The 27954-nt window shown below is 38.3% G+C and overlaps 1 protein-coding gene across 4 annotated transcripts in view; it reads right to left on the bottom strand.

Annotated features, from left to right (window-relative positions):
- Nucleotides 1–25411, bottom strand: part of ESRP2 (epithelial splicing regulatory protein 2) — a 45988-nt gene extending 20577 nt beyond the window's left edge. For 3 of the 4 annotated variants that reach the window (XM_042797745.1, XM_042797748.1, XM_042797747.1), the window contains exons 1-10: nt 25235–25411; nt 24839–24991; nt 23789–23917; nt 5215–5328; nt 3243–3357; nt 2403–2501; nt 2232–2286; nt 1307–1417; nt 338–470; nt 86–128 (exon numbers count right to left, since the gene is read on the bottom strand). In XM_042797745.1, coding sequence (XP_042653679.1) covers nt 86–128; nt 338–470; nt 1307–1417; nt 2232–2286; nt 2403–2501; nt 3243–3357; nt 5215–5328; nt 23789–23917; nt 24839–24973 — 934 coding nt within the window. In that variant the 5' untranslated portion in view covers nt 24974–24991; nt 25235–25411. Of the gene's footprint in view, nt 1–85; nt 129–337; nt 471–1306; nt 1418–2231; nt 2287–2402; nt 2502–3242; nt 3358–5214; nt 5329–23788; nt 23918–24838; nt 24992–25109; nt 25144–25234 lie in introns of those variants that run through there. The other variant, XM_042797746.1, reaches the window with a different exon arrangement.
- Between the last annotated feature and the right edge of the window lie 2543 nt (nt 25412–27954).

The following is a 27954-nucleotide window of genomic DNA, read 5'->3' as shown; positions in this document are numbered from 1 at the left end:
TTCTCAGCCAAGAAAAAAAAAAATTGGAACTAGAACAACACTCCTATGAACTTCAGTAATTACACTGAACTCCAGCATCACTTACCTCCTGCAATTTTTAAGAATTCTTCCCCAGTTGCCTTGTAAACCTTAAAGAGAAAAAAAAAAAAAAAAACACAAAAGCAACACATGAAAATGACAGTATTCTACTCTAACACACACACGTTCTTCCACATGTCAGAGAACTGTATTTTGGTACTTTGTGCAAAAGAGAAGTGCAGTTTGTTCTCTTTTAAAAATGTAGTCTAAAGTATTTAGGTTGCTCTTTAAAAATTTGTTTCAAGTCACTAGATTTTACCTCAATGTATCTGCTACCCATGTGATGCTTATGTCTTTCCAGTGCGAGATCTCTTTGTTCCGAATTGACAAACCGAACTAATGCCTCCCCATTTCTTCTTCCTTGAGCATTCAGACAGAGAGCCACGCCACCTCTGGAAGGTAAAAACAACAAAAATAAACTTAGTTTTAATCTTTAATACTTTTAGTCAGTGATTGTTTAAGAATACTAGAGAAATCAGACTTTAACACAGAGTTTACAGACTGAAAAAGAAATTGCTATTATCCACAATTTAATTGCACTTTTAGTCTAACACATTTATACTGCAGAACCTGCTTCAGCCAGATCTTGGATCCTATGCTGTTCAACCACTTTCTCAAATTCCATGCAGATGTAAATTTCAAACCCTTCCTATCATATCAGCGATGTAGATTTGAATTACCTCATGCCACTAAATAAAAAATATATTTTTCTCAGTGTTGAGAATCTGGAATATATATTAAGTGACAGGTATACTAAATTAAACTCATTGTCTATATAAATAGACAGCTATATACACATCCGTGTACACATATCAGCCAAATGAAAATTTCTCCCAGAGGCACCTGAAGGTTTCCAAACCTGGCTTGTTTAGGAGTATAGCAGAATACTGAAGAGTTGGCAAAAAATTAAAGCTTCTACTATGTCTTGGACTCTGCTTTGAGTCATACAGTAGGAGCTTCTCCCTTTAGGTACTAGCAATAAATGAATATATGTTGGTTCTCAATTCCTAAGTCTCTTTTTTTCTTCACACACTTTAACGCTCTTGCACACCTAAGGCTGGTAAATCTGTTCAGTTACCATGACCATAGGGTAGGAAGGGGCCTGGGTGGCAAAAGACAGTAGAAACTGTCACAGTAGGGGATGTGGAGGATATGTGTTGAACAAATATTTTAAAAACTTGCTATTAAAGGCAAAGCAATGAAGCAAAGAAAATTCTTATTATCTTACTTGGCAATGTTGAGTCCTTTGAAAAATCGAGCAATATCTTGGTCTGAGGACTGCCATGGCAAACCTCTAGCACGTATTACTGTCTCACTGTCCACTGTCTCAGATTTACTACTGCACAGGAAGAAAGAAAAAAAAAAAAAAAAAAAAAAATCAAAGCAAGCTTTAATCTAATTTTTCCATTACCTTACCAAATTTCAGTTTTCACTAATTTAACTTGTAAATCAGAAGTATATTTGCTGTTGAGACTTCTCTAATTCCGTTACACATTTCATTAAAGGAAAGATAACTGTGATAATCCTTTTATATCTACAACACCTAAGAGGCACTATGTTGTCACTACATTGCAGATCCTTTAAAAAAAATTAGTAAGACTGTCTCAAAGTAAAGTAATAAGCAAGTGGATTAATTTTATTTGAAAGATCTAACAATCCAACGTAGATGATTACAAGGCAGTCCTAAATATGAATACCTATTACTTACACTTAAGATGTTTCATTCTCCAGTTACTACAATGTATTTGGAAACAAAGAACGATTCTGTTTCTTCTCTCCCTAAACCCAATATGCAATACAACGTATCAGACCACTCTTCAGAGCACCATGTAGTTCAGCTGCATATAGGGTGCACCAGCCATTACCCCTGTTGACTTAGGGAAAGTTCACAAACATTTCTTCACCGTTGGGTAAGATAAGTCAGCCTCGCTGCCATGCAAAACAGAAGCTAGAGAACAAAGAGCATTTAACTTGCAGTGACTTTAAAGAGACAGACTAAAGTACAGCATTCAGCATACCAGCTATAGCCTGTCTACACTAGCCTACTGAATACACTGTTCCTGTCACCACAGGGAAATAGTCACAAGCTTTCCTTGCTGTAGTGTAGACAAGACACATCTTTGGTCGTAAACAACCCTAACAAGGGCACTTACCAAGGACCTGTTTCGTACTTGTATTTCACAGTTTCAGGCTCAGTAAATACGTCATCTGCAACAACAGGAAGTTTAAATATAACCAGGGTCAGAGATTACTTAAGAATGACAGTACCACTGCCAATTCTTACAGAAAAAGATTTCAGCATTCTGTATACATAGTTCACTTACTACAACTTTCAGAGAGCATGCTGAAAATGATAGCCACCATGGTTTTCACCTGCCACACGCCAAAGTCCTCCTCCGTTTCATCTGTCCCTAAACCTAGATCTAAACAGGTGATTATAGAAAATAACAGACTTGCATAATCATTTGTAAACAAGTCATAAGGCTTTCCTGATATTAACACCAAACTAGTAATCACATTTACTGGTCTTAGCAGGGACACACAACCCGACCATTACACATTTGTTACTCTGTTCATAAGCTGGTTAATATTCGCTTTAATGGTCAACAGTCTGAAAGCTATTGATAGCTCACATCATTTCAGTGTTAACAGTTTTAAGAAAAAGCTGAACAAGTTCCTATCACTTCAAACATTACTGAACTTTAGCCACATTCAGATGAGCCACAACAATCCTCCTAAAAATTTAGATGTAGGGTGTTGGATTTTTGGAGGTGTTTTTGTTTTTTATTTAAACTCAGTTCACTCAGGATCATACAAGAAACTATTACTATCTGCAAACAGTAGAAGTTCGCAGGCCCGCTGGCATGGAAAAGGCCAACCGATAGCTGAGCCTCTCCTTTAAGATCAAGTATCAGTGCAAGCTATGTTTCTTTAGTGGATTTACTAAATATGGTTTAGAACTCAGTGTTAGATCCATAAAAAAAAAAAGTTACAAGCAGATCCACTCCCCCCAACACACACTTAAGCAAACATTCCTCCCCTTTTACCTGTGAGCTTTTAAAACCTACGTCTTAGTTCAGAAGAATAAAGCCTGTAATGATCGCAGAGATACAACCTAAGGAAGCATAATTGATTCTCGTATGAAAGCTGTGGCAAAAGGATACATTCTGCCATGGTCTTGATAGTCTGATCTTTCACGGCGGCTGAACTAGGGTAGCAAGTGTGAAATTCTTTACGGAGATCATAAAAGGAATAGAAGCAGTCTGACAGCAGGAAGTTCTACAAGGAAAGCAAAAAGTTTGTTTTGTACACACCATTCCTTTAAAGTCTGATTAATATTTTTGGACTGAACGAAGCAGTCTCAAAAATCACACAGTTGCATGTCATCAGCTTGTCTGTGATGCACCAGCTTAGGTCCTTTGTAACACAGTTCAAATGCCACAGCCTTACGGGATTAAATCTCCTGATGAGCAAACCCAAGCAGCTTCTGAGAGGCAGACCTGTGCAAAACAGTTACGGAAGACTGCTGGGGAAGAAAAATAAAATAAAATAAAATAAAAAAAATTCTAGGTTTAGCTGTTTTATAAATACTCCCATTTAGGATACTGTATTTTCTCTTTTGTGGCTACACCGAAAAGCAATATTGTACCAAAACATGATAATAAAGTTTAAATAAATATTGTTACAGTGTACAAAATATCTTCAAGCAACTTAAAAGACATTTGTTCATTACTGTTGTGTACCGGACAAGAACTTTAATTATAGAACATTATTAAACAAACGTTTAAGCAGCCTTTCACTCAGACATTAGATTGTTTTTTCAAGGAATAAAACAAATAATTCTAGTCTAATTCACTACTTTATCTCTCACACACTTCAACTCTTACTATATAGAAGTTTCACTTTGATCTAGCCAGACAGCACCCACCTTCATTTATAAAGAATTAAGAAAAGTCACAAGATAATGCTTCTTAGAATGGTAGGAACAACAAGAGCTAAATTCTGAGGCTTACTAACATTCAATGTGCAGGGAGAAATAAACTTTTGTAAATGAAAAAGTATTGAAAGAGAAAAAGAAAACAGTTAAAAAACGCAGTATTAAGAGACTCAGCACTTGATCAGATTCATTCCTTGATCTGGTGTGGACAATTATTTCTTCCACAATGTGTTTTGTTGTAGTCTGTTTTAAGAGACAAGTACAAAGAATTACCCACCAAAAAAACCAAAAGTACTATCACGTTTGAATGCTAAACATCATTCTCGTTTCCTTACTTGCTTCATCCCTACATAAACACTCACTTTTCATAAAAAGTCAGTGTTATGTTTTAATATAACACAAATGCCAAACGAATATTTCTAGAGACTCAGCATGAGCCAATACCCTTATATAGAGAAAAAAAATACAACTCATCAGGCAACTCCTTCCATGTCAGCAGCTCCCAGTCCCGTGGGGTCCCTGCAGACCCTGCCAAGCAGGCTAACTCAAGAACCACCACCCTGCACAACGACAAGATTCTTCTTCCTGTACAAGACAGGCTGCTCTAAACCCTTGCAGGAACTTGGAGTGGAAACTGCTGCTTTGTGTGGGAGTAGCAAATAAGCTGCAGCACTACTTCCCACTGAATTGAGGCAGACGGGGAACCACTGCCATTCTCCAGAGCAAGTCACTGCCTGTGTGTTTACTCTCTACAGGACACTGACCCATGGCTCCTACCAATTTCATATCTTGGTAGAAACCCGTGGATCTGCACAGAACCTGTGGTTTAACTCAAGCCTAAACAAAGCAATAGTTCTCCATCACCTCTGCTGAGGTTAGACCCACACCTTTGCTTCTACTCCTTAAGACACAGAATTCAAAGTACTTGTATTGTTCCTATCTATCCTGTCTTTCCTCATTTTCTTCTTCATTATGCTCATCTGGGAGTCTTCAAATACTGTAGCTGACTTCCAAGAGCATGTGGCAAGAACTCCTCTGCTACTCAGGGCTGAGACAGGGGGGAGCTTGTCTTAAATATTCTTGGAACACTGTAGCCTTCCAAGGCTGAATTGTGTTGCTCATCTCGCACTCACATAAGTTATTTTCTTTGATGTCTTTAAATACAGTATTGCCCTTCTGCATCAGATCTGATCTCATACCTTCTTAGATGTTTCTGGATGGAGGACTTGTCGAATGAGTAACTGGCCATCACTGCAGAGTGTGTAAGAGCTCCTTCCAAATACTTTCAAATCACTGGATACCAGCTGACTAAACTGAAAAATAAAGTGTTAAATTTAATTGTACTGACTGATAGATAATTCCATAAAATGAGCAATTACCATTATATTACAACTTTTTTTTTTTTTTCAGAAAATAAAATAATTTAGCACTTTGAAATAGCTTTTGAAACAACATGATGGAGAACAGACATGGGCACCTGATAAAGACAGGCAAATAAACTATATGCATTTGCAGAACAGAAAATGAGAACGCCAGCAGTATGGTAAAACGAACACTTAGGACAATATGGCAGAATTACGAGTTCATATGAAAGGTCATAGTATTAGAATAGTAATGTTCAAATCTGAACTCAAGTGTAATAAAAGCTATATTTTCAAGGAAAAAAAAACTTTCAAAATCAATCACAGGACTGATTTTGCAATAGCCTTTCCTCACCTATGGCATCTGACTTCAGTTATGCCCTTAATTTTTTTTTTTTTTTGAACCTCAAAAAGAAAAAAGCTACCTATTAGGATTTACTAATGTTTCAAAAATTATACGCTAAGAAAAAACAAACAAATTGTGGTTTCATACCTTCAAAAAGTGAAAATCAAGTTGGATTCATGTCAATGAAAGTTCTTGGTAGAGATACAGTGTTACAAACACTAGATAAAACAAAATTATTCCTTACCTGTAAGATGGATAACCCCCAATAGGTTAATTCTCAAGAGGAAAGAGCTCCATCTATCTTATTCAATATTATTTTCAATGCTTATATAACAGTGTCTAGCCTTTTGTTACTCCATACCAGTGTTAAATTCCTTGCTCATAATAGTCAACTAATGTATTATAGTAGCTACATGTATCAAATCAGTAAGTAGTAGCTTGTTAGCTAACTTTCAGGGGGACAAATATAATTACTCTGAGCTTCCCTCTTGATGCTACTCCCTCCCAGGAAAGCATCACCTCACAAACAAAGCAATAATTAACATCATGATGCAGTAGCCACCCACTGTGCTCAGCAATACCTTGCAACTCCAAAACAACCACCCCCAAAAGCAAATTACAAGTTGACTTGAAACTCAGACAGTATTTTTATGTCTTTTAACCTGTCTATAGGAAGAAAAGAGGGTTGCTGTGTTTTATCATCAACACATGTGACACTTTACATAGTCACAGTCTCTGCTCAGGAAAGATATCTCCTAATGATCTGATCCCACAGCTACACAGTATTCGCTGTGTGAACAAACGTTGCACCATCTGTGTCCCAAAGGTAAGGCTCCACAAGGGAAAAACCATGTATTGAACAAGATTTAGAAGGAGTAAAGACATGATTACCCAGGCTTTATTTCAACATAACTACTCAAATTCAGTTCAGGTCCTTTTCTAGGCTTAGACAGCTAACCAGCATTCCAGTACCATTTTGAGTTCAGAAACACTGTAGTAGTGGCTGCTACATATCAAACAGAGGACTGAGGGGCAGAGCTGGGTAAGGAGAGGCACTTACATCAGTATCTTATGTAAGCTGCAATTAAGCAACTATATGTACAGATATATCTATATAATGAAGTTATTTAATATCAAACAGAAGATATTTGAAACTTTAAGTGTGGAATATCATCCCCCAAAAAATCCTTTACAATGAAATTCTTTGCACACTACCAAAACACAAAAACAACAAACACACCAAATGAATCAAACAACCCAAACGCTTGCAGATTCAGCAAGCCAGTTTCCTCCTGATTGCTAGCTCAGGCTGTGTTCCTACCACAAGTTGAAGTCTTGAAGAACCTGAGGCTATAAAGCAAGTCATTGTTTAAGGATGATTTTTAAAGTCAGAAAACTGAGATCTGAGAGTGCTCAAAATACTTCAGCTGATGTGTAAACACCAGAAAAAGAAGAAAATTCCAGAGGACTCAAAAGGAACCACTTCAGAAATGCAGTTCTGGGGACTGCCACAGTCACAGACCAACAACAAATATTCTCACCACAATAACAGACATGAGGAGAATTGCCTTCTTAATAAATGCAGTACCTTACAACTTTGTGTTTTACCTTCTGGGCACAGTAAAGAGCAAATATTTGTAAAAAGGGATTGGAAATGGTGATAGGAACTAGCCTTCAGAAGGTATACAGGGGTTTTTGCCAAAAGGAAGCAAAGTCTTACTGATGAACAGTAATAAAACACTCCCCAAACCTTCAACTTTGTACCTTGTACTTCTGAAGATGCACAAGAACCCATATGCAGAGTGCAATTAGGGAGCCATTTTGATCAAATTCAAGAAGAAATCCAACACACATGATTTTAGGTAAGCAACAAACGCATGCAGCCTCCTGCTTTACAAATAAAACATGAGAACTGTAGTTCAAAAAGTCTTCACCAAGCTAAAAAACAAAAGGAGAAAAATATTTGGTCAAGGGAAGAAATGTTCAGGCCAAATGGTGTAAGTCTAGTTGGTAAAAATCAAGACTGTTGCACTGAAATATTGACTTTTTTTTCAGATGGTGTTTCCCACACAACATAAAGCTGAAAAGACAGATACACAACACAGCTCTTTTCAGAAGCCCCTAGTGAGAAGGCATCAAGAAGAGTGAAAAACTGTGTAAGGACACTGATAAGCCCAATACTCCAAGTGTACTAAGGTTTAAAGAAGGCATGAGAGGCAGCATTTATTTAGTTTTTATTTTTAACTAAGCCCAAGAATTTGCACTGCATATTTATTAAATGTCAGTGATAACATTCAACATTTCAAACTCCTTTCCAATGGGACAATCAACACGTCAAAACAATTCTACTTTTCTTACTAGAGTCTAGCAGCTTAAAGTGCCTTAGACAAAATGCCACAAGGTTGGCAGGCCTTGCTGAGTGCTTATTTAGAAACTTCTATTTTAAAAACAGACTTTTTCAAACTTTGGGGCATACTACTCAAGAAGAGGGCAAAAGGAGTGTGGGAAGAATAGTCAGGAGACATAAGCAACCCTTCCTATCCAAAACAGCTCAGCTATTGCATAGGTTAACTGAGGAGATGAATAGGGTAGCAGAATGGGAATGGGAAGATTCACCTAGGAGGAGAGTATGGGGCAAACTAGCAAGCATAACACTGCCACAGAGGAGCAACAGATATTTGAGATTAGTCTGAACTGTCTTCTTTCATCTACATGAGACGTCTCCAAATTCTGGAAAGGTTAAGTATGAAAAGCACAGCTGTGGACAAGGCTGCGTTACTATAGATCATGCTGGACTCTTACGTCTTTCAGTCAATAGATACAGCCTACCACATGTATCAAAGTGAGTTAAAGCAACCAGTGCAGTTGTGTTTATAAACCTACGCTGAAATATAAATTAAGCAATTCAGCATTCCTATGGAAAAGCCATCCTCAGCCTCCTTCTTCGCACTACAAATTTCAGGCAGCATCTCAAAAAATGATCTCGAATCAGCATACACCCAATTGTAGCAAGCTAAAGACAAGTTAAGACCAGTGCCAGATTTACATTACATTTTTCTGTCTCACATGTTGAACAACCTGTCCACATCTCTGTCATTTTGTAAATTCCATCCACATCATCTTGACTCCACTAATGAAAACCATCTCAGCTATTTACCTGTCATTCATCTTCATGCTGCCCTCCACAGCACTCCCCCACTTCAGTATGCAAAGCTGCCCCACCTTAAGACTTCCTCCACCAAGCCTCACACACCCTGTGTCTCCCCTGTTAATCTACTCACTTCATAGCAACAGAGTTATACAGAGTGTTAATTACCACTGTTTGCATCTTGCAACCAGCGCTCATTTCGACTGCAAGAACCACAGTGTATTGGCATCACCCTCCACCTTTGATTTCTTATTCCACCAGATCACTCTCTCTAGTAGAGCTCTGATGAATCATTCCATATTTAAAGGAATATATTCAATAATCCAATACTGAGATTAAAACCTTAACAGAGAGAAGAGGAAGAATCAGACAAGCTGCTCTGTACATTTACCTCCGCGAAACCTAAAACAGTTCTTAGAGAAAAGGTGGTGAGAGGGAAGGACCAGAGTATGAGCACCAGTTTGAAAAACTGGCTAAACAGGATTTTGGTCATGTAGCTGAGAGTACAAAGAGAGCGAAGAGACATGTTTCGCCAGCAGCAAAGCTGGATGAAAGCCAGCACAAGGCACTGTGTTTTCTGCAAATGAATCCCAAGTGGCTGAAACGACACAGTCCCCTTCACATTGCCTTAACTAACTGAACAAAGCTGTGGATCTTAGAGAAACAAGAAGATTCCTCGTTAAGTTCTTTCTATAGTTATGATGCATGGAGCACTAAAATAAACCTCTGGCTAGTTGGATATTCCCATTTCCCTAACTAAAAATAGCTCTTATCCTTGAGAAAGGTCACTGCATCTGTGCTATATCTGTGTCTGGCATGGTAATGAAATACTGAGATAATTCAGTTGCAGAATGCATCCTTACTGTCAACTGAACCATTTCTAAAACACCAAGATACTCGAGGGGACCCTCTCGTTAATTCACCTCTGAGAAATAACAGAAAATTTGGCTCCTTCTTACTCATCAGACTTCCAGCAGCTCCTAGTGCATCTTCAAACTGGGATCCTCCTTTCCTTTAGCTTCTGCCCAAAGTTTCTCTGTTTGGCTTTGTTTAGCCCTGCTGACCCATCACAGCTAACAGCACCAGACAATACAGGAAATTATTCACAAAGCTTCAGAATTAAAGGCATCCTTGCAATTTAACCAGGTTTAGAGTGTTATGCTAAAGTGTAACATTAAAAACCCAGAAAGTATCTTAGCTTGTAGTCCACAGCTAAGCTAGACATGCATCCATTCCCAAGTAGAAAGAGGAGTTATTTATCTATAGTCTTTGCACAAAGGATGGTCCTCGCCATGTTGGGACCTGGTTTCAGAGCAGGGGTGTTGACAGGCATGTTCCTAAATTGCCCAGATAAAACAATTTGGTGATTACACACGAATACATGTTCAAGCTCCTGCCAAATTAGCCTATCAAGAAGTGTTCATTTTGACTTTTATGCCATCTTTGGACATAGGTGGGAGGACAAATCACACCTAGTTCAGCTAAAAATTAAAATGAGAGACAGACAGATGATACTTGATTTGGGATAAAGCCTATCAAAAGAATTTGAACAGGCTTAGCATTCTAGATCAGTCTTTTGAAAACAGAACAAAACAATAAACAAAAACCACCAAAACAACCAAAAGCAAAACAATTACTCCTGAGTGACATCTCTTGGTCATTATTAAAAGGAAAACTCAGGAGTAATTTAGAAGAAAAGGTATTTTGGCTCACATATTCCAATACATTCCCTTGAACTCAAAGAACTCATATTAATATGTAACTGTCCTAGAAAAAGTAAAAATATACTCCACAGATCCATAAAATACAGAGTTTCAGATGAAAAAAGTTTCATCTGATGCACATAAATTTGAATTGCTTAAATCTCCTCTGCTCAAACCTGGAAAGTTAGCTACATGTTTGGGGTTTTTTTCCCCATATTCATTTTAAGAAGTCAAGAATAAATTTCCACTCTGACCAGCACACATTTCCATGCAAAGCAGAACCTAGAGATCTATTTTAGATCTCTTCTGCAAATGATTTTACCTATGTAAGAGACTTCCTCCAGTAATGAATTGTTAGAAAAAAGTTGGAAGGCAGCATAGAAACCATACAGGCAGGCAACTCAAACATACAGATACCTATATCTCCGTGTACACATGTATATGTTCACGTATAGAATTATATATAGTGACACAAAATATAATATTAAAAATCTCATCAGATCAGCTTAACCTTCATGTTTGCACATGTAACAACTCAGACTTTCTAATTTTACAAAATTATTTCTAAATTTCAATTCACTATATTTCTCAACATTTTCCTTAAACCCTGAAATTTGTTAACGTTATTAGTACAAAGAAGTTTGTATTCTCTGACAGATTGTCAAATCGAATTTACCAAAACAAATGAGTATTATAAGATCTATACAAACACATACATAGTTGTGGTTTATGTTGTAGAAACAACTACAGTAGCAACCACATAAATCACTTATTTTTCAGTCCAGAAATATTAGTTTACTTTCATGCATACTCTACGTTAGACATGTGAATTGTCTATTGAAAAAGGGATGTTAAACTTTTACAATTGCAGCTCTCCTAGCGATGAGATAATGAACTTCACATATTAACATCGTATATACTACCACTTTGCAATGAACATCCCACTTAGTGCTTTGCCTAAAGCCATACTGTTTATAACCATGTATGATAGCCAGTCTTCTGTTAAAAATAAATCATTACTTATCTTAGACATTACTGTAATTCACTACATTAGAGCTTTAGATTGTCTTTTAGGCCTTTAGTGTGTGTCATTCTTCGCTTGTACCATTGTCATATGCCCTATAACATGTCTTCTTTCAGATAAGAGAGGTCTCTGAAGATTCTCTACTCCAAGTTCTGCTTCAGCAGGCAAAGATACCAAAATTCTTGCCTCAACACCTGATTTTACATAAAGTCCTCTAGAATTTATCGCCAGAGAACACCCAAACCCAATTATATAGTTACAAGCGTGGTTCCTGAAAGATCTCCAGTGGTTGAACACTGAAACAGGCTACCCAGAGAAGTTGCAGCATCTCCATCCTTGGAGATAAATCAAGACCCAACTGGACATGGTGCTTGGCAGCCTGCTCTAGCTGACCCTGCTTTCAGGGGTTGGGCTAGACAACATCTATACGTCCCTTCCAACCTCAGCTATTGGGTGGTTCTCTGATCTCCTTGGACTCTCTGTTTTGCCTACTCTGCAGCTACAGTAAAGATCATTACATCAATGTCACTTTAGAGTGCACATGTGGAGGTGTGTATGTGTTTGGGGAAGAACCTGTTGTCTGGGGGCAGGGCGGGGAAGGAAGGAGAGGAAATCAAGAGGTGAGATGCAGCCAAATTTGATTAACAGAACTTCTCTGACACCAAAACATAAGCAAGATTGAAGCACCACTGAAAAACAAGCATCCAGAGACCCTGAAGTCTCACACAAGACTTAAAAGTTCTAACACAGCATGAGAAATCTCAAGAGTAACAAGCCATGGGTTTGGTGTGCAAAGCTTGAACACACACAACATACCATGACATGCCAACTTCGGGAAATATTTTCACTTGGACTTTGTGCCTCAGACCCTACACCCATGAAGGTTTCACATTTATTTACAATACTGTCCATGGGCAGTTTTCTGCTCCTTCACTCTTCAAACCCCAGAGATAATGTCAGCCTTATCCACGCAATGGAGGAATTTAAAGCATGTCAATACTACTGGGAGGTGCGCAGACTACATTTCAGCAGTATTTACAAGTATGATAACCCCTTATTGTGCTAGGTAACTTTTTAAACAGAGATTCCTATAGTAAGCCCTTACCTTTGTTCATCTGTTAACCGCTATTCCACATGGCTGATAATGGATACATGGTGACCTAGTACTGAAATTGCTGTATGGAGGTGGGTTTTTTTATTTTTGCAGGGGAAACTTGCAGAATATGACAAAGGCAGCCCAGGTCCACTCACTAGAAATAGTCAAAAACAATATTGCCAGTTTGATTTCTCCTATTAAGAGGAAAGCAATTTTTTGCTCTACTGAACACTAATGCCTGAGATTATTTAGCAACTGAAGACTAGCCTGAACAAAAGCACGGTTTTCATTTCCAGCATGCCACAGACAATATAACTGTGCTCAATATGACCAGTCAAGTTACATATCGCCTCATGCCTCTTGAGATACTATAAAGTGTATTAAATAACTGAATGAGTAATGTACTCATTCATATGTACTCAATAGAGAGAGATATGTACATATTACCCAAAACCAGTCAAGAGTTTCCATCCAACTTTGGAATTTGCAAGTGTAAGAGCAGGTTTGCTGTTCTCCATTTCAGGGAGATGCAGGATGTGGCACTGAGCTTCCAGCACCATAGACTGTCTTCTTCTCAAGTATATTCTGTTGCTTTTTACTACCTACTAGCCTTGTCATTTTGTATTCTTTCCTGAAAAGAGGTCCAACAACAGCAAACCAGGTACCACACATCCTGCTGTTTCTGCTGTTGTTCCTAAGCAGTTTCATCTACACTCGGTTTCTGCATAGACCTAAACTCCTATTGTTGCCTTTCTCAGAAAGAAACTAAATTGTTTTCCACCCATGGCATTAGCTAACAAGGGTAACAGGGTTCTCAACTATCCTATGCTTGGGGTTCTGCCATAAAATTCCAAGCATCATAAATATTCAAAAGAAATAGCAGTTAGAAAAAAACAAAATCACATTTTTAAAGCTATTTAAGATGCTCACTTTTATCTTTTCCTTTATTGGGAAGCTGAAGTTCCAGGAAATAATATCACCCTGTCCTCATTGTCATCAGAAAGGTCATCATAGAGTTCTCAAGTCAGCAAGGCACACAACCAAAATATACCTCTTATAATGACTGTAGGAGTACAAGGGAGAAAAATGGAATATACTCTTCAAGTTTACCACATCCTTCCATTCACCAAAACATACAAAAGTACTTTAAAATTCATCACACTCCTCGAGAATTACATATAAGGACTAGAAACTTTAGGTTTAGGTAACAATAGCCTACAGCTAACTTTCTGCATAAAAAATAGGTTTATTTAGCATAGTTCAGCAACAGGTAGAATATGAAATACAGGAAGGGAACAACAGTTGTCATGCTCTGTCTGTCCAGTGACAGTTTGTAGAACACAGAATATAGACTGCTGTGACCCAGGACCGTGATAAACTGTCCTAAGGGTGAAGCTTCCACGTTATTTATTTCTTTGGCTCATTTTAATTGGGCCTGGGTCTTTGTGTGACAAAGTAAACAATAGCTAACTAAAAGTTGTAATTCTTCCTAGGAAAGAATGCAAAAATCTAACCTTCTGCCAAGACAAAGATCTGTCCAAGCCATGCCACTTGAGCATTTTATGACCATTTTTGATTAATTATTTCTTAGGTGGACGTTTGCAACACGATTATTTGCATGCTTTCCAGCTATGGTATCTACAGCATCTAATTCAGGTAATGCATTAAGCATAAAAGGCAAGACCATGGTTCAAGCCATCTAAATGTCACAGCAATCAGGTCACAGCTTTTATCTTCAAAAGCACAACCTGTTTTCATAAGAGAGTGTTGAAATATGCAGAGTACTCCACAAATAAGCTACTTGAAGTTCGCCTTGTGGAAGATAAAGCACCCCAGTCCAGCAACATAAGAATTTCAGTTTCTGGACCTACTTGACTACTATATTATCTGTCAGGAAACTGCTAAATAGGAAACATTTAGTAAGGTAAGTTTTCACCTTTAAATTAACCTATATGAGAGGCCACTAGCTATCAAAAAATCAGTAAAATAATGCAAAAACCATTCATATCTTGCAGAACACCTTGGTATTTTCTAGCATTGATTATTCATGAGTCTGTCTTTAAGCAAAAGAAAACTATGAATATTAGTAATGAAAAAAATCCATACTCTGTCAACCTTTTACCTACATTTCAAGTAAGATTACAATGGTGCCTCATACTCCTCACAGACTGCTTGCTATCAGCTCACCTCACAGAGCAAGTCATTACAGCCTGAAAGACAAGGTTGAACATACTTTCCAAACTCTAGGTTTTAATTAATGCTGGGACTGCAGTATTTCCTACAGTTTTGATTTAAGCACAAGCTCTCTCTCACAGTGTTCTATACCTCCCCCACTCCCACTTACCTCTGTTTCAAGGACAAACTTTCATTAGCAATGTGATCTTTAGCACTGGCTCTATTGACTATAATGCATGGTACTGCTCTATTTACTCAACACTACCTCATTGTTTGTAGTGCAAGCTTAACCAGTTGCAGGAGAATAACCAATACCTGCAAAGTTAGAGCAATTTTTCTTTTGGGTTGTTTTTCAGGTTTATTTTGTAGTAATATCCACAGAAAGTAAAAAGGAAATATAAAAAGAAAGAAGACACACCTATTATCCACAATTCCGTTTCCTTCAAGATTCTCTCATACTCCTGCCTCTCCTTTGAACTTATACTGTAAGGATATCACAGGCATGGACTTTCCTGAATAACAGCCTTGAAACCCATGAAGTACCTTTGCTTATACAAGAATCCAAGTGACTCATGAAGTACCTTTGCTTATCCAAGAATCCAAGTGACTCTTGCTCAAATTCTTACAAATACCAGCAAAAAAGTCAAACTTTTACCAACTGGCTCTATTTTGCTTCAGAAACAAGGAGTTGCCCCATTCTTGTTCAACGTGTTTTCCCAAAAATATAAACAAGTGGAAGTAGATCCCTAAATCAGTTTGCTTTTAATCTCTGCAATTTTAAAGTCACAGATTAGGGCAGCAACCCCATGCATTGATTGTCTGATAAAAGGAAAAATGAGAGTAAGAAATTATCTCTAACATTTTAGCAGTTCATAACTAAGACCAGAATCTACACTTGGCCTTCCAAGGGATTCAGACCCACCCAATACAGAACAAGGACATTAATGCTGACATTATTTAGATGTTGCATCCTCTTACAGAACTACATCCTCTTTCAGGTAGCTTCTTGTTTCCAAAGTGAGTTCGTTATGACTGAAAAAACTTGGTATGAGTTGTCTGGAACATGAAGCAAGTCACACAACTTGTGATCAATTCTCAGAGTCTGAGGTTCATAGGAAGAGGGGGTTGATTTATATTTTCTTTTGTTTCGTTAAGCATACCACAAGAGCAGCAGTTTTTTTCTGCACTTCATATTTGCATGGTGCCATTTCACATGCTTTACAATAAGCTAAAGTTCATTCTCTACAAGTTTAATTCTGCTGTAAGAAATAACATTGGCTAATACTCTCAAATATCAACCAAGCAAATCCAAAAACTCTGTCATAGTCATATTCTTGTGACTGCTGTGTATTTTCCAGTTCTCAACCTCATGTATCCCCCTCCAATCCAATAGTTATTTGAATCAAGAGGTTTGATGTCTTACACACTGTTTTGTGTCTCTCTTAGCTGCAAAGTACTCCTAAATTAACTTGCAGGCTTTCAGGTACACAGCTACAATAAGATCTACTTACAAAGCAAAACCTCCACAGTGGTCTTTGCATTTCTGTTTTCCAAGTTACATGCTATAGCTTTACTTTGCTCTTCGTGTAATTCACTGCAACAGAATTACTTATCAGGGAAGTAGTTCTGCCATAATTTCTGTAAAAACATTTAATTTTGCACACTGCTAACATCTACACAATTCATTATAATGTGAAAGTACATGCTTAAATTTCTCTAGAATTGAAGCTAAACAATGGAAACACCACTCATTAATTAAGTTTTGACTTCAGTAAGAATGATAACCTACTTCAGAGACTTCCCTAGAGCTCTGGTAATAGACCCTTTTCTTTTAAGCTGACAGGTATCCCAAACCATCGCAGGATTCAAGTTTTTACAAAAGATAATACAACTGTTTCTTAATCTTAAATTTCTTTCCAATATTTTAGTGCTAATACAATATCCATTTCTCAACACTTTTTGCCCCTCTCTTCCCACTGCAGCTCTAGAAAGAAAGGTAGCAAGGCGAAAAAAAAAAATGGAAATATTTTTAAATGGAAGTTTGGGAGATGACTTCTGATTCAGCACATTCCTAGGACACACACATTAAGTTGGCTTTCAGAGTATCACCATCTTCTTCCTTTCTTGAAGTAAGGTTGTAGCTAACAGAAACTGATCATGAAGGAAAACAATGTGATTATCTCTGCAGTTTTTATACAAAGCAGCAACTATTATAAGGGGCGAAAAAAGCTTTTCCAGAGGAGACATGAGATAGTAAAGACATGAATGTGAGAAAGAGGGAGAATTACTGTTTATGTTTCTAGTTAAGAGGCGTAAAAATTCCAATTTTAACCAGAGAAATTATAAAAGAGAGCTGATGTTGCTAAAAAAAAAATTAAATAAATCTCCAATCAGCGTTTTTAGTTTTGGCCACAACACTGCTTTGCTAGCAATATCAATTCCAGCACCCATGCGTCACTCTTAAACCTAAGTGTTCAGCAAAGAAGTGCTGCAACACGTTGACAGAGATGTTGCCGTCGTTTGGCAGCACTTAGCTACCCAAGACCTTCGGCATATATCTTAAGGGAATTTTTTTAAAAAAAAAAAAGGAAAAAAAATTCCAAGTAAACCAACACACAGATGCAAGACCTGTACAACCCTTTCAAAAGCTGTGACCAGAACCAGATAAAATGCTGCCAGACGAAAACAGTGGAGGTTTGCAGGCAATGCAGAGTATCCACACAAAGTTTTCTAAGTAGATGCACTGTGTGTATACTTATTGTCAAAATGGTAGAATACAAATCCTTTTTTTTCTCATTTATTATTCCTCAGCCACTTTTGAAAACCCTGACAATAGTTCATTAACACATTTCCAGTGACTTTTTCAGTACCTACTTACAACAAGATAGAGGAAAGAAATTCCAAGTCTTTGAGGATCATGCAAACCAGCAGTCTTTGTATTAAAAGGCTTCTACCCTGTGTTTTACTGTCTTCCAATGACTTTTAAAAAACCTGCAAGTACAATTTCAAAAGAAGTTCAAGTATTGAGATACAATATTGTAGCTGCAAGAACATCCAATGTGCTAGTGACACAGTTTTCAAACACTGCACAACAATACACTATGTGAAGACAGGTGTTTGAAGCTATACTGGACAGGTCCCAGTAGTTTATTTTTCTACATATGCTAATCCACCTAGACTGGGTAGCAGATTTACTGTTATTAACTTCACCAGAACAAGCAGCAGCATCTGCTATCATGAAAAGTTTCCTCAGGCTCATCCTCAAACTACTGGGCCAAATTATTCACTTCTAATGAGTATTGGCTCTTTTAAGAGAAAAAGATAGTTCAGCTAGCCAAAACTACCACATTTTTATGCTTATAAGGAAAATATGCAGCTTTAAACAAATTCCTTGGTCTAAGTCTCTGCTCATTCTTAAGTGAAATGCTTTTAAATACAGGAACAAAGCAAGGTTTAAGGGAATACGTGAGGAATTCAGTTGGAAGTATTGCAGCCTTCAGCGAAGCTAGGGTTATTGCTTTTCCACAAAACCTACCAGAAAGTAAATGCTGCCAGTAATAAATGCATTCACATGATCTACATATGTATACATACATTATATACATAACAGAAGAACTGTTTCTGCTATTAACCCTCCTCTGTTTTTGAGATAACTTATTTGAGTGCTTCAATAATAATGCAGTGGGAGCCGGGTAGCACAGAGGATTTGTAAAGGGAAAAATAGTTTACCTATACCATCAACAACAGAATTACAAATAGCATTCTGAAACAAGAGTTAGCCATCCATTTTCATCACTAAAGAAGAAAAATTCCACACCATAACAGCCTGCAGCTACAGGAGCCATTAGCACATCCTTACTTCCCCACAATAAAGACTGATGATATTCCAATATTAGGTATCAAACATAGCTTAACCAGTGCTCATCTAAGTTTATCAATGGAAATAGGAAGATATTAGATGCTAATATATAGTAAGAACCCCTGCATGCACACTCAGCCCTCCTGTAAGAGCAAGAGTGTATCACTCACCTGCCCTGACAACCTGAAGGGCGTCTTGTGTCTATCGGGAAATCCTCAGCACTCACTGCTGATACCAAACCAAGGCCACAGTTTCACAGTACAAACTGCTTGGTGTCCAGTCTGTCTTAAAATATTTCTCTCCCTTCACCCACACTGCTTGTCCACACCTTGGTGCTATGGCTGCCCTCTGAAAAAAAACCTAATCTGCCACACTGTACATCAGACAGAACCGCTCCAAATTGGAACTGGTTTTAACTCAGAACAGTGCCCTACTCCAGTTCAATATGCAGCCCCAAAAACTTTTGTATTGGCAGAACACAGGCCAGGCACCTGTCCATGTAGCAGCTTAAGTTTTCACTTAAGTGAAAGGTGCCACTAAAAAGTTTTACTATAACTGCAGCCTGAGAACATGATGTGGGGGCAGAAATACCTTAAGCTGGTATCACCATCAAACAGGTTGGATCATGAAAATACAACCAAAGGGTGTAGCTTCATGAGATGTGAGCTTGGACAGCAAAGCAACTTAGAAGTTCCCACCCTACCTGCTCACTTCAGTGATCCTATTTACAGCAGCACAGCTTCACAAAGAGTTTTACTGACACAACAAAAAGATGGCAAAGTATGGTGCAGGGGCAAGAAAGAAGCTGGCATCACTGCTGAAGCCAAATCTTGTGAAACTACACACTAAGTATTGGTTGTATAGAGAGCAGCCTGCTCAGTAGCACTTGCCAAAGGTTTGCCAAACACCTGCTACAGAACTTCACAACCTGCATTTTTAGATTTTATTTCTGCAGTATGAAGATTCAGAGGTGTATTAAAGAAAAAAAAAATATTTTAAAAATCATTTATCCCAAATGGTGTGACAGCTAGCGAGTGAGCCAAGAAAACTTTCTGCTAGCACTTTGTGAAGAAGAGGCTGCAGAACAAGTTTCTCTTAAAAAAAAAAAAAAGTTGTAACCGGTTTATCAGGTTAGAGGAATTCACTGGTTCTTCCGCCTCTCCCCCCATTCCATTTGTTTCCAAATTCTCATCTAACCAGCTTGTTTCTGGCCGAATTTGTTGATATGTGAGAAAATAAATTGCACCTGCAGATCAGCTGGATGATCAATAGGCATCCAGACATGCTTTAGACAACCGGTACTTTGCTATCACCTGATGAAGTGGCAACCCCCTCGGTATTTTCAGTTTGTGCCAAGTTTAGGAGAGTGAAAATGGAAAAAAGGCCCAGCTTTGTCTTTCTATGTTTAAGAGTATGAATCGAATCTATCACTGATGCATTGGATTCAATGTATGATGCAATGAAAGATCAGCAATACTAGGACAGTATTTCAAACAATTTTTTAATACTTAAGTGTTAATCCATAGATGAAATTTGGATGCTTTCAATAGGTCCAAAAGCAGACCCAGCTCTCATGAGAACCTCTCCCTTTTTATGTATATTGTTCAAAGTAAGATGGTAATTACAGCTAAATACTGCAGACAACTCTACAAAATTATTAGCTCTTCTTAGACTTATCCTTCGTCAGGGAGACATGCAAATATTGCCTTGCAAAAGGAAAGTAACATGTCTTAAGGCAAGTCATGCTGATTCAGCCAGGTTTTCTGTATGGGAAGGATTAAGAAATCCACAACACTTTCAACTTAGTATTCGATCTTTAACTTAGAATCCCCATGGCTAGAATCAGAGAAGCACATGAACATGTCAGCTTTTTGATGACAGAGTAATGGGGCTAAGAGAAAGGCAAAGTTCATTTCCATTCTGCTCTTTAAAAGCAAGCTTCCATTCCTCAAGGCTCCAGAGAGCAACCTGAAAATAATCTCCCTTAAAATCTTGGAAACTGGGAAACCATGAAGCTCCAGCAGTTATTTAGAAAAATATAAATAACATGCTAAATAAGCCAGTCCTGTGATGTGAGGATCTGAACAATGAAATCTAGCAAGAATCTCCCAGTAATGCAGGAAGAAATATAGGATGCTATTCCCTTTAGTAAGTAGTATAGGCAATGCATGTTTAGAGGCTTACATCACAGGCTCTAGACAGTTCCAAATACACACTTGAACAGGAGATCTCCTACTTACTTTGTTAAAAAAAAAAATCCTCACATTTTTCTCTTTGCTATCATTCTGCAGTACAGCAACACATCTAGGTCAGCAGCTATCAGTTCATCATTATTGGTCCAGCAAAAGAGGTAAGTTATTAATGCCATTTTGAACTAAATACATCAAGCAGACTGCTTCCAAAGGGCACACATTTTATGACTTCATGTAACTATTTCCCTATTATTTGTAATCTACAAGATTACCAGGATCTCCCCTCCCTACCCAAAACATAACTATCAAAACACTGCACATCACATATCAGTAAATATAGCTAGATCTCATAAATGCACTAGTATCTGTGGAATCAAATGCTTGTTACCCTGGACAAGTACAGTATTTAAAAACGTGCAACAAAATATATGGAACATACGCTGCAGCAAACAGCTCGGTTTTTGGGGGCCACTATGCTTCAGAACCTCACTTTGTAAAATTGCACAGCAAAAATATATCAGTGTGCAACTCTATTTTACAGTATTTCTTAGGATAAATCCATCGTGTGAGATGTAACACCGTAAGAATATGAAGTAAAACCGATATGATGCATCATTTGTTGAAGTGCCTTGTTACAAGCAGAGTAAAAACTTAACCACAGATTACAGGCTTTTGGTAGACCGTATCATTGCTGGAAAGTGAACTAAATAGTAATAGAAGAGAGCTTTCTGTGGTCAGTGGAAAAACTCCAGACCCACAGTAGCTGATCTACTGTTTACCAGTTACCAATCACAGAATTAGAATCACGGAATGGCTGAAGTTGGGAGAGGCCTCAAACACAGATAAAAGTTGCAATGGATTTGTGCTTACTGCTTCTCACTTCTCTCTATGTGTAGAAACAGGGAACCCAAAGCAAAAGCCAGAAGCAGGCACTGTATCTTTCATTTATGTGATGGAGATGTACGCTAAAGTGAGCAATTTTCAGCTGCATCATCAAATTTTCTACCACAATCCAAGCAGGGTGTGGAATGCTAATTTTACATACTCTATAACATTATCTCAAATCAGGGTACAACTCTACTTCCTTTTAAAATAACCATTTCACCCACCTGTGCTTTTGCTAATCGAAATGCTTAACTGAGGAAAAAAAAAATATCTGCATGTGTTGACAAATACCTGACTCATCCTTAAAATACATGATGCAATCAAAACACTTAATGGACTTATCTTCAAAAATGCAGAAAAGCATCTACTATTAAAGAATATGGAATTTTGCTTGTTGCCACCACTGCAAGCAGGAGGATGAATGAATTCTCTCCCAACTCCCACGGAGTCAGGACACATGGAGGGGAAGGGAGATGAGTTTTGGTAACGTGTGTTCCAGAAAACCTGTGACAGAGCTGGCCACATCACAACCTAGCATCCAACAACAGCAAAATCACTATTTAGTTGCATAGATATGCCAATGAGAAAGGAAAAAAATGTGTTGTTTTTCAAGAGCCTCTACCCACCTACATACAAAGGTAGTATTTCCTTTTATTTGCTAAAGCAGACCCACCTACAGTGCAATTTACAGCAATAAGATACAATCTCTCATAAAGTATTGAGTATAATTAAAGTGTGTCTGTTATAAAGGTAAACAGAGTGTACTAGGCTAAGCTGTTCCAGATGTCTTTAGTGCAAGATCTGGGACAAGATCAAACCTGCAGCTGCACATTTTCTCAGGGGTTATTCTGAAGCTTTTTTTTTTTTTAAAAAAAAAAAAAAAAAATCACCTCTTGGTCTTGGACTCTAGCAAAACTAGAGCAAGTAGAATAAAAGCCATCTGCAGCTAATGTTGACAGATTTTAAGATACATAAAAGTTACACATTTCTATTTTCAAAGATACTCCAGAGAGCAGTGTTAACCATTCAGTATCAAAGAGGGTTAGGACCTAGTCTGCCAAGTTATCTGTGTCACCAGAAGTTACAGCAACATGAACCTGTTCTACTGCCTAAGCAAGTTTCTTGCTGAAACACACCTACGAATGATTCAGACAAGGTGTGGAAAGCCAGTTTCATATGTTACACAAAAATGCACTATTGTATTTTTCCATTCAAGCACATTTTCTATATAGAAAAAACAGTGAAAGAAAGCAAACTTTCAGGAACTGCCTATGTATACACTACTTGGACTAACATTTTTTAGGTAACTTAGGACCTCTTGAACCACAGAGATCATACAAATTTACAGATTTACTGTCTTAGTGTGACATTAAGTAAGCCAGAGACCAAAATACAGAAATCACAGGAAAAAAAAAAAAAAACAAAAAAAACCACAAGCACTTTATAATCCACTAGAATTAAACTCATCTGGAAAAGAGTGATACACAAGCACAGCTGATGTTTTATGTAAGTAGAGTTTTTAAGATTTCAAATAACTTTAAGAATAACAAATGAGAAAAGGTCAAGTTTTTTAATACACATTATAGCAGTAAGCCTGTAGATTAAAACATACCAGCTGAATTCTGAAAGTTTGACTAGCACTGCTAAATGAAGTAGTGGTCTTATCAGCCTACTCTTTAAAGGCTTGAGCAAGAGAAATTTGGAATAAAAGTAGACCCATCAAAATAATCAGAAGCCAGATCTTCCAAGGATTAGAGCATCAGCTCAAATACTCTGCTATTGTACATAACTGTTTCAAAATTATGGGGTTCCCGTTTCAAATGGTTCAGGTCTCTTTTGGGTTAGCTTGACAATAAGCACAAAAACTTGCTAGTGATTTCAAAGTGAAGGGCAAAATTAAAGCCCATTTCTTTTATCAAATCAATGGAATCTCGTTGCCAGGCTTCACCCTGCAGAGCCCCTGCTCCCAAGAACAGCACCTCACCTGTTGAAGAACCCGGTCCAGTGGTTCAGCTTTGCCCAATCCCTCTGGCGTTAAGCCACTCACTTCACGACACTGGTCACTTAAATCCAAGTTGTCTGCTTTCACCAGGGATTTGTGTAGTGTCCCTACCTAAAAACATTTAAGAAATTATGGACAGAAGTGAGGAACAGTCCGATTAGGCCTTTCTAACAATGCGTTCAGACCGCAGAAAAATCAGAAAGCTGCAGTATCACGGTCCCGATAACAATCGCAGGCAGATAAAGCGTTTACCGATTTCACAAATCGAAACCTTCTGCCTCGGTTTCTCTCCCTCCCACCCGGGAGAGCCGTGCTCTCTGCTTCGAGGATCGGGGCCGCTTTCCCTGGGACGCCTTTTGCAGATAGCACCGATTTTTGCGGGAGTTGTTAATTGCGGAGGGAAGATCCCCTAATATTAAGGCAGTTTCCTGAATCTACTCATGAAATTGATAGGCATGTTTATTTTATCAAAGCCCTTCGTCTCTAGAGGGTTCTTGTTTATAATAGGGCTTTTAGAAAAAATAAAATTAGAGCGTATTTTCAGATTAGTCTAAACATTAAAGGAAGTCAATATTCTTTTAAAGGTTAGACAAACATTGGTTTTAGGGGGAAGAAAGAAAAAAAAAAAAAAAAGTCTCCCGCAGCAGGCCGCAAAGGGTCCAACGGTTACCCTGAGCCAGCTCCCATGAAAGCATGCACGTCTGGAGCCTAGGGAGGGCAGTTTTTTGTTTTACAGCTTCAAAAGTCCGTAGACATCTTCGACTTTGAAGCTCCCCGTGTTTTAAGGGAAACGGGGCAGGGGGGGTGGAAAAGGCCAAACTTTCTTTAAAAGTGATATTGTTTTGTTTTGTTTTCCCTTAAAACGGCACAAAAAAAGGACCTTCTGGAGTGCCCAAGCGGCGGGCGCGGGGCCCCGCTCCCTCCCCTCGGGGCGGCTGGGAGCTGAGGGACCGGCTCCGGGGAGGCGGCGAGCGGCCAGGCCAGCCCGCTCGCCCCGGGAACGCGCCCTCGGACCGGGTGTCGAAGCCATACCTTCTTGCTGTGTAGATCCACAACTTGCCACACCAAGAGAATTAGTTCCCTCTCATCCGAACCCAGTTTAGCCCCATATGCACCAGCTGTTGCCCCAAACAACACCACCAAAGAGTCACTGTGCGAAGCCGTCATGACCACAGGGGGAAACAACTACAATCAAAAGCAGAGGTCAAAAAAAAAAAAAAAAAAGAGAGAGGAAAAAAAAAAAAAAGACACACAAACAAAAAATAAAACAAAAAAAAACCCAAAAAAATCCCACAAGGCTCACCCCCTACCTCCAAGTGATCAAAGGGGAAAGGAGCGAACGAGGAGTCACAATATCAAGAGAGAAAGAGCTATTTAAGGAGGTAGGGTGTTTGAGGCAAAAAAAATGGAGAAAGCTTCCATCTCTACCTGTTCCCGGTGATCTCCTTCTTCCCGGGGCTGATTGGGAGGCGAAATTAGCAAGCTGTGGATTTCTTTCCCTCTGACATCATGGCAGAAGCCCAGCCTGGGCTTGGGCTTTTTTTTTTTTTGGCTTTTTTTTTTTTTTTTTTTTTCCTTCCCCCTTCCCCTTCCCCTCTCCTGAGTTACCTGCCCTTGGTGCGGCTCATGTGACTCTAGTCAATCTCCCCGAGGGACAAGGCCATTGGGCCTTCGGGAAAGGTGTAGGAGGGACGGAGGGAGAATCAACGCCTGGCTGATCCGGCCTGATTGGTTTTTGAGGGAGATCAGAGGAAAACTCCCTTTCTCTCTCTTTAATTCTCCCTGCAGGAAGTGCCTTTACCTGCTTTCAGTTTTGCGGGATCCCGGCTGGCGCTGGACAACGCGAGCTCCGGCTGCGCACCCGCGGCCCCTGGCCCGGCAAACAGGAGGGATACGGGGGTCTGTGCGCTCAGACCGAGCCCCCTTTTTAGATTTTTTTTTTTTTTTTTTTTTTTTTTTTTTAATCTGAAGAATACACACGTGCGGTTGGTAAAACCCAATCTATGACATAGCTTTGAAATACATAAAAGTCTTCACCTGCTTCTAATTAATTGCCTTGTGTGCACGTTGCTGGGTATGTATGGCGCTACCAATGCCAACGTTAATGTATAATAAAAGTGTAGTATTACACAGGATTTTTTAAGGGATATTACAGGCAGAAAGTACATTGCATTCTAGGCCCTATTCTGCATATGGTTTGCAAAGGTGGGTCCTAGTAAAATAACTTTTGTTTTTGAGAAAGGGTGTATCTAGGATATTTTGCAAAATAGACGTATAAAGCCCTGTATTTTCTACCCTATAACTGCTCAATAAAGAACTATCTCCTGGGCATTAACTGCAGTCCAAGATAGGCAGTTTTTCTCTATACCTCTCTTCTGTTTCGCAGGTGAGACTATACAATGGGAAAACACCACCTAGTTTAGCTACCATAAAAATACTCCTCTGAGCATTTCTACTTGATGGGAGAAGCAGTAATATTTATAACATCAGGGGCTCAGATAGTTTTTGGAGACGTTGTCAAACTCCAATTCCTTTTAAAGCAGAAATTAAAATCAGAAAGCCTCTAAACAGTTTTGACCATGTTATTATTTTTCCTAATGCCACCACTGATGAGTTACTAAAGTTTTTTAAAGGCCAAATGCTGCAAGTTAGACTAGTCATCGTTTTTCTTCTGCTTAATTAAATCTTCAGTTTGTACTTCAATATTTGTGCTGTGCTGAAATACAGTTTTCACTGAATGAAAACTGGTGCAACTATTTAGCTACTGATGTCTATCACAGGAAAATGCAGAGCTGGACATCTAACTGTGAATATCTGATAGGTTTAGATATTAACAGCATATTTTCTCTTCTTTTAACATGCTAATTTTATAATTGGTTAATTATAGCAGTATTATGGACCTCCTTCAGTAAACATCGATTCACATGCTAACACCATCACCAACACTATTTCCATTTATTTCAATGAACGTAAATTAGAGTTCAAGGATGCTGTCTCATGTGAATTATCTTAGAATTAATGTATTGCAAGTATTTACCTGGCAGAGGCTGTGCAGAGAACTCTGCAGTGCACAGGTGTATCTCACTGAGCATCACTGACATTTGTTAAATCCCTCTCAGCTGTTGTTTTTGCTGCTCACACACGTAGCTGCCTGAAAAGCAGTCCTGAAGATAGATCATTTTTACAGAAAGGCTAAATCCCCAAGCGCTCAGAGATTAAAATTTTATTCTGTAACATATATATATTTACATATTCAAATGGGTTTTAGCAGTACATTTTCTGGCATTGCTGAATTTATCCAACAGCTATATTTTCCTCTGTCAATACATGTCTACAAGTCCCTGGTAAAATAAAAACCCATTCATATTCCTTTTGGTTAGTTATATCCTTTGGATATAGTGATAACAAAGCAGCAAAACAGCCTGTTTGTTGTGTATAGAATGATTCTTATCCCTTAAGTCTGTAATAAGAACCATAAAAATACATTGACTTCAAGTGTGAGAACTGTTTCTCTTACCCCAACCTATTCCTCCCCTCCCAAATACACATATATCATGGGGAGAAAGTGTCTGCACACATTAATGTAAACACAGATTTTACTTGTAGCTGTGTTCACAGAAAAGAGTATCAGTCTGCTACCATTTAGTTGCCTCCATGAGGGTGCCATCTCATAGCCCTAATATTTCTCTACTTCATACAAAAGGGAATTATAATTAGCAGATTTCTATAGAAGAATATACACATGATATATTCTTGGCTAGCTTGAAACATAGGCTCACAGGCTTCAGTGCACTGGCACAGAGAATGCCAATACGTCTTTTAGGATCTAATGTGAAAGAAAAAAGTATCATAATTCACACACATCAATCTCAAATCAAAGAAGCCCTACTCATATTAATGCCAAAGACCCCATAACACTTATTTGAAATCTACACATGGCATCAAAGGCCAGTGAGCCCAAAAGCTTGTATGCTTTCACAATTATATTAGTTCATCTACTGAAATGTAGAATCTCTTCCTAAAAAACCCATCAGGTTTCTACTCTTAAACTATCTTGACTCATATAATTTTACTAACTTATCTAAATTATTCTAGCTAAATGGGCTTACAAGATAATCTAAAATGTTTAAAAGAAAAATTTAAACACT

The sequence above is a fragment of the Tyto alba genome, unplaced genomic scaffold (assembly GCF_018691265.1).
Source record: "Tyto alba isolate M040663 unplaced genomic scaffold, T.alba_DEE_v4.0 Super-Scaffold_26, whole genome shotgun sequence".
In the NCBI taxonomy this organism is placed as follows: domain Eukaryota; kingdom Metazoa; phylum Chordata; class Aves; order Strigiformes; family Tytonidae; genus Tyto; species Tyto alba.
Note: the sequence above shows the minus strand (reverse complement) of the source record. Positions and strands in the feature narration are given on the sequence as shown.